The sequence below is a fragment of the Humulus lupulus genome, chromosome 9, assembly GCF_963169125.1.
Source record: "Humulus lupulus chromosome 9, drHumLupu1.1, whole genome shotgun sequence".
Lineage (NCBI taxonomy): Eukaryota > Viridiplantae > Streptophyta > Magnoliopsida > Rosales > Cannabaceae > Humulus > Humulus lupulus.
In genome coordinates this window covers 165942526-165948923 of record NC_084801.1, presented here as the reverse complement: position 1 = coordinate 165948923, position 6398 = coordinate 165942526, and the positions used below count along the sequence as shown (strand labels likewise).

General features: G+C 36.8%; 1 protein-coding gene across 4 annotated transcripts; it reads left to right on the top strand.

Moving 5' to 3' along the window:
- The first annotated feature begins 2156 nt into the window (after nucleotides 1-2156).
- On the top strand, nucleotides 2157-6196 carry LOC133800954 (DNA-directed RNA polymerases II, IV and V subunit 9A). Of its 4 annotated transcripts, none has more exons than XM_062239067.1 (5): nucleotides 2157-2414; nucleotides 3911-4032; nucleotides 4138-4213; nucleotides 4873-5031; nucleotides 5505-6196. In XM_062239067.1, the coding sequence occupies exons 2-5, from the start codon at nucleotides 4004-4006 to the stop codon at nucleotides 5583-5585; spliced, it is 345 nt and encodes a 114-aa protein (XP_062095051.1). In that variant the 5' UTR covers nucleotides 2157-2414; nucleotides 3911-4003; the 3' UTR covers nucleotides 5586-6196. The 4 variants fall into 4 exon arrangements, with proteins under 4 accessions (XP_062095051.1, XP_062095049.1, XP_062095052.1 ...); XM_062239065.1 differs by having other exon boundaries at nucleotides 3906-4032; XM_062239068.1 differs by lacking the exon at nucleotides 2157-2414 and adding an exon at nucleotides 2464-2708.
- The last annotated feature ends 202 nt before the right edge of the window (nucleotides 6197-6398 follow it).

Sequence of the window (6398 nt, the reverse complement as noted above, 5' to 3'; positions counted from 1 at the left end):
TCTACCTCACCGGGACGTCGCTTCAACATGGAAAATACCACCAACTGCATTAACAAATAACATATGTCAGAAATACTTTAATAAAGTAAGCTGTCAATAAATGAATTTGTCACATATAAGAAGATAATGTTGAACTTACTCAAGTCTTGCCGAACAACGAAACCAACTAAGATGTGGAAGGAAATATATCGATCTTGGTAGACCAACTAAGCATCTTAGGAATCTGGTTCCCACTCTTTTCACCGAATTTCCTCCCAATATCTGGGATGGCCTCAAAAGCCCAATACTGAAGTGCGAGGGCATAGCCATAGAAACTGTACTTGGACTCCTTCTATTGTATCCCTGAACCCTCTATCTTCTTGTCCTCGTAGTGTTTCAATTGTCTCTTCATGTCTTTCTAAACTCCTCTAATCAACTTCTTAAAGGACAACTTCCCCCACAGATACTTGAAAAAGTAATCAAGCTCCTTCAACCATCTTCAGTGAATCACCCCATATGTTGGTTGTCTTCTTAGAGGCATACAACACCCACTCTATCAAATAGCATAAACCCAGCTTAAAATGCATCTTCTGGGTTTGTCGAGGCCTTCAGAGCATCTTCCAACTGACCAAAACTAACATTCACCTCACCATTAAAATATTCCTTGATGATCCGATCACTGATAAGATGCTCTTTCAACTCATCTATGGACGACGTCTTGCTAAAATTCAGGCCAGTAACCAAGGAAAACTCCACAATACCGCATCTACATAGATTGTTTCCCACGTAGAATTGACCCTCTTCAAGCTTCTTGCTTTCCACCTTACGCAACATCAACTGGTGCAATAGAACCCCATAAAAATTAAATGCCTTCTCATTAAAGAATTGTCCCAATGGGCATGCCTTTGTTCGTTCAATCGACCCATGCCTGTGAAATTTCTCTATAAGGGTATCCAAGTAAGCACTACCCCTATAAGTAACACGAGCAGGAAAGTGCTTCTCCAACGACAAAATAAGGTCAGGCATCTGAAAAAAAATGTTAATAACATTTTTAAGCAATCTGGTAACCATCGAGGCCCATCGAGGCTTGTCGAGGCATATCAAGGTAATACATGTTCAAAGAAAAACTATTTTTATCGAGGCACATCGAGGCACAAGCAGGAAAGTGCTTCTCCAACGACACAATAAGGTCAGGCATCTGAAAAAAAATGTTAATAACATTTTTAAGCAATCTGGTAACCATCGAGGCCCATCGAGACTTGTCGAGGCATATCGAGGTAATACATGTTCAAAGCAAAACTATTTTTATTGAGGCACATCGAGGCTTGTCGAGGCATATTGAGGTACAGTTAAATAAGGCAATCATCAAGGCCTGTCGAGGTCCATCGAGGCCTGTCAAGGCATATCGAAATTATACAACTATCGAGGTTTATCGAGACCTGTCGAGGCCTATCGAGGTGCCACTAACATTAAGTTTTTTTTTCTAGCTACTTCGAAACCTGTCGAGGTTTATCGAGGCCTGTCGAGGTGTATCGAGGTACTTAAACTCCTACAATACCCAAATTTTCCAATTTAAATCGAGGTCTGTCGAGGTATCAGCCGTCGAGGCCTATCGATTTCTATTGAAGTGAATAAAAAACTCGAAAAACCTATATTTTCTTCATTCCTCAGCCCCGATCTATTCTATGAACAAAAAATTAACAAATAAACTATATCCATGCAATTTATTGCAGAATAAACAAGTAAATATCTCATCTTTGCCTATTTTGGGGTTGTTTTGTCGTTCTTTTGGGTTTTCTCGCCTACCTGCCTATTCCGATCGTCCTTTCCGATGAGATTTCTTGCCACTGATGCGTGGTCGTGGTCGTGAAAGACAATGCCCACAGATTCCTTTGGGTTCCGACAATGAATGTGAAAGGAGAGTGAGGGATTTTGATGATTTTTGTTTCGAGACCGAGAGAGTGAGATAGAGAATAGAGAAAGTATGAGAGAGTAGAGAGAGAAAGTGAGAAACAAATATGATAGGTATTTTTGGAACTAAAGAAGATAATATGACGAAATTAAGATCTCTATAGTGTTTTGGATATTTTCCCGAAACCCGTTATGCGCATGTAGCATCTTAAGAAAGTAAAACATAAAAAAAAAAAATGTAGCCTATTTCACTCAAAAAAAAAAAAAAAATGTAGTCTATTTACTCATATAAAAAACCTCATTTCTCTTCTCGTTAAACCTCCCTCCCTCTCTCTCTGGTTCCTCCGACTCCAACCTCTCCCTCAAGCTCAGTAACCCGACTCCGACCATCTCCCTCAGCCCCCCGATCCCTGTTATCTCCGTCTCTCACGGCTGACGGCGCTGACGCTCACACCCGCACCCCGTCGACTACGATCTCGACCCACCCTCTCTCAAACTCTCACAGCCTCTACGCGGTGATTGAGGTCAGTCATGCTACCATTGATTTTTTTAAATCATGATTTTTTTGCATCTGGTTCTAGTTTCTTTTTTGTGCATGATTTCATTTTTGTTAGACCATTCACGAAAATAGACAACCAAAAACCCAGTAATAATAATGTCATTCATAAATATAACATTGGAAACGATAATTAGATGTTTTCTCTATTTCCTAATTTTCTATTTGAAATCCCTAACTACACTTACTCTTTTCTATTTGACATTGTAAACTCTCTCGGCCATCTTGGGTCTCGGCCATCTCTGCTCTTCATCCTTGTTAGGTATTTTTCTTCTTCTTTGCCTAGTATTAAGAGGGACCTTGACCGCTTGTGCATTATTCCTCATCACTCTTCTAAAATTATTAAAATAAATGCTTTATTAGTTTCAGAGCTTGATTTGTGTTTGTAATATTACAAATGCAAACTCAAAAAATAGTACTTTATGTATTATAAATTTATAATAGAATTGGAAGGCCTAAACTGAAACATATTAGATATGCTTAAATGAGTATTTTAGAAATGTAGTCAACAAATTTCTTACTCATTAATCTTGCTGTCTTGGAGTAAATATTACGGAGTACTTTTGTTTGACACTAGTCATAGTATAATGTATGTATAGTGGTTCAATCACAATTTACTATATTATAATTACCATACTATAAACTATCACAATCACAAGAAATGATGTGCAAACTATTAAGAATATATGTATGCATAAGAATTTTTTTTAGTACTATATATTTAAGAGCTGTTTAATGTTTACCTTTTTCCCTGTAAATAAGAACTAATATTCGTATGTGGTGCAGTAATAGTACATGGGCACATGTAACATAACATTTATATGTCATTATAAAGGCTAAAGCTTTCTCTTTTTGGCTTATCATGTCAAGTCCAATAGTATTTCTTGGAAGGCTTGCTTCTTACAACAGAGGAGTTTTAGTACAACTAAGAATTAGAAATATGACTGCCTTCATGGGACCTGGTAGTGTAGTGTAGATGTTTAGGATCAAAATCTACCTGCATATTGAATGAGATTTTTCAACATGTGCTGAGGGTTATTAGTTGTGGGTGTAGCAATACTTATAAGCCTTTGTTTGTTTTTGTTCTTGATTCTGCCAAGGTGTAGGGATCTTATTCTTGTACCTTGTTTGACTTTCTTTCCCTCCTTGTTGGAAACAACATCGAGAATCCATTTTTTCTGTTATGTGACTTAATCCATTGTTCTTTTAGTTTTGTATATGGATGAGTAATACTATTATAGTCATGGAGTGTCATGGCATATGTACGTTCATATGTAAATGGATTAAGCAAATTTATAGTGTTCTGTTTAGATTATTGACTTTTAAAAACTCTTGTTTCTTTGTAAGGTTCCAAGTGATTAGTTTCCGTTTAGATGATGTGTGATAAGGATCTTAATGCATTAATATATTTTTGAGCATTCTAGATTTGTGTTGAGTTATAAAAACCTCTTTCTGTTAGACTAGAATTCGAAGTAGGAGTTTTCCGAGAAGAGCACAAAGATATAAAGAGCCAAAGCAAAAACCCTCTGTCGGAGCTCGAAACCTCCCTCTCTCAAAATGAGTACCATGAAGTTTTGCCGTGAATGGTCAGTGACCCATTTCTTCTTCTTCCTTTAACAGTCACTGTTAGCGTGTGTGTGTATATAAATATTAGGTTTTGTTTTTGCTAAGTGAGAGTTGTAATTTTGCAGTAACAACATCCTATACCCAAAGGAAGACAGAGATAACAAGATTCTCCTCTATGCGTGCCGCAACTGTGATCACCAGGTCTTCATCTCTCTCTCTCTCTCTCTCTCTCTCTCAAGACCATTTTGTGGTGTGATTTTGTCCACCCTACAATCTTAAATGAAACTTATAATCAAATTCTTGCTTTATTTTTCTTTTAAAAATTCATGGGTTTTTGCTTGGAACATTGATCCTGTAAAAGTTTTATTTTTGTTATCTTTTTTGCTTCGAGCCCTTGCTTTTTTGTCAAATTATACTTTATAAACCTAAAATGGTGGAAACCTAACTGCTAGTTCTTTATGGAAAATGGAGGTGTCCCATTGCCATAAGGAAAGCCTCAAGAGATTGAAATGTAGCTTTCTAGCTATACTGGAGTATAGATTCTTTATTCATTATTATATCTTCTTTTAAATTTACAGATTTTGTTTTTGTTAAATTTTAATTTGTTGTTAAATGACCAATGAGAATCTTATATATAGGCATGAAAATATGAGCAAGTTCAGCTTTCATTCTGTTATCTTATGGTAATGTGATTGTTCTGCTCTTCAAGATGAGCATGAGTAACTAAATTGGCAAGCTTTTGAAGGTGGATATGGTTGTACTCAAATGTTTTTTTAGTGATTTTTTACTGATTCAAATGGTGTCTTGTGTACTCTCTGCCCCTCTGTTCAGTTAGTTATTAGTCTCTTATTGCACTTCAGGAAATTGCTGATAACAACTGTGTCTATAGAAACGAGATTCATCACTCTGTTGGAGAACGCACTCAGGTATTGCAAGATGTGGCTGCAGATCCGACTCTCCCTCGGACTAAGGCTGTTCGTTGTGCTCAATGCAACCACGGAGAAGCTGTCTTTTTCCAGGTCAAATTCCTAACCTTTCCTTTAAGATCAACTTCGTATGTAGTTGCTCTTTATTAATGGCGAGTTCTGTTAAGGGAAAAGATGAAGTCAGAACTAAGGTATCCTGATAAAGTATTGCAAATCTTGAATCTTGATGTGGGTAACATTATCATTAGTCAGAAAAACACATTCTCTTTTGTGTTGATTGTTTTACTCTGTTGAACTTACCTAACAAAAACAACAAAGCTGTTTTTTCAATTGAAAAACGTTGGCATAAGCATTTATCCTTGGCTTCTATTACTTGATAAGCTTAATTGGCTATCGAAAGATGATAGATTCTGCCTTGTCTATCCTGGGTTATCATGCTCCAGCAATGACAAGACCACTCCTGAAACTAAGCTATCATTTTCCCTATAAGTGGATAGGGTGATGTACTTCTTTTAGTGTTTCTAGGCTCTGATGTTGTGGGGTGTTTTTGCTATTTATGTTTGCAGGCTACTGCTAGAGGTGAGGAAGGAATGACTTTGTTCTTTGTTTGCTGCAACCCCAACTGTGGCCATAGATGGAGGGATTGATTTTCATTTGTAAAATGGCAGAATGGATTTATGTTGTATTTGATGTGGTGAAAATATGCTTCTTTCCTTCACCTAACAAATTGAGGATGTGACTGTGAAGGAGTTTGTAAGAGCCTTTGTCAAAGACTGAATCCTTAACATTCAACCGATGATTTCTAACTGAACAACTATAATTTTGACATGATAATCGAACAAATTTCAGGCCACAAACACAGAGCTGTACTGCTTATTCCATCATCTTTTCTGTTCCAAAGTTTTCATCTCTTATCTAATGAATCCGTTGCTGGAATTGAGATCTCATTTGAAGATAAAGATTTTAAATATCTGGAGTTTCTTTTTGTATATTATGTTGATGATCTGATTCGCAAGGACCATCATTGGGAATTGTTTGATCGTTCTTCTCTTAGCAGGTCTTCCTTTTTCTTGTGCTTTCTGTTTGCTTGCCTTAAGCAAGTAATTCGGCTCTTGAAAATTCTCCTCATGTGTAAGGGGTCAGGTCATGTCTTCCTTTGTGAGATACCCACAAATTACACCCCATCCCCTATGAAACTTTGTATAGCATTGACTTCTTCCATTTAATCTTTAGCTATTTCAGACCAATCTTTCTCTTCGTTATTGTGTTTTACAATTTCTTTTACTACGAAATTAATACATATTTTAATGTGTGATAATTAAAAGGCCATTGACTTTTAAGAAAGCATTTTCCACACTTGCGAGGATTAAAGCGACCATTTTCAATCATTACGTCCTTTGTACTGTGCTAGGCAGAGTATGGAAAAGTGAGGAAAGAAAACTTGCACTATGTTTGGAAGG

Bases quoted from the DNA above. Each gene is read 5' to 3' on its own strand.
- LOC133800954 (XM_062239067.1), top strand. From the start codon at position 4,004: ATGAGTACCATGAAGTTTTGCCGTGAATG. The intron at 4,033-4,137 runs GTCAGTGACCCA...GTAATTTTGCAG, and splicing joins ATGAAGTTTTGCCGTGAATG to TAACAACATCCTATACCCAA. The intron at 5,032-5,504 runs GTCAAATTCCTA...TTATGTTTGCAG, and splicing joins GAGAAGCTGTCTTTTTCCAG to GCTACTGCTAGAGGTGAGGA.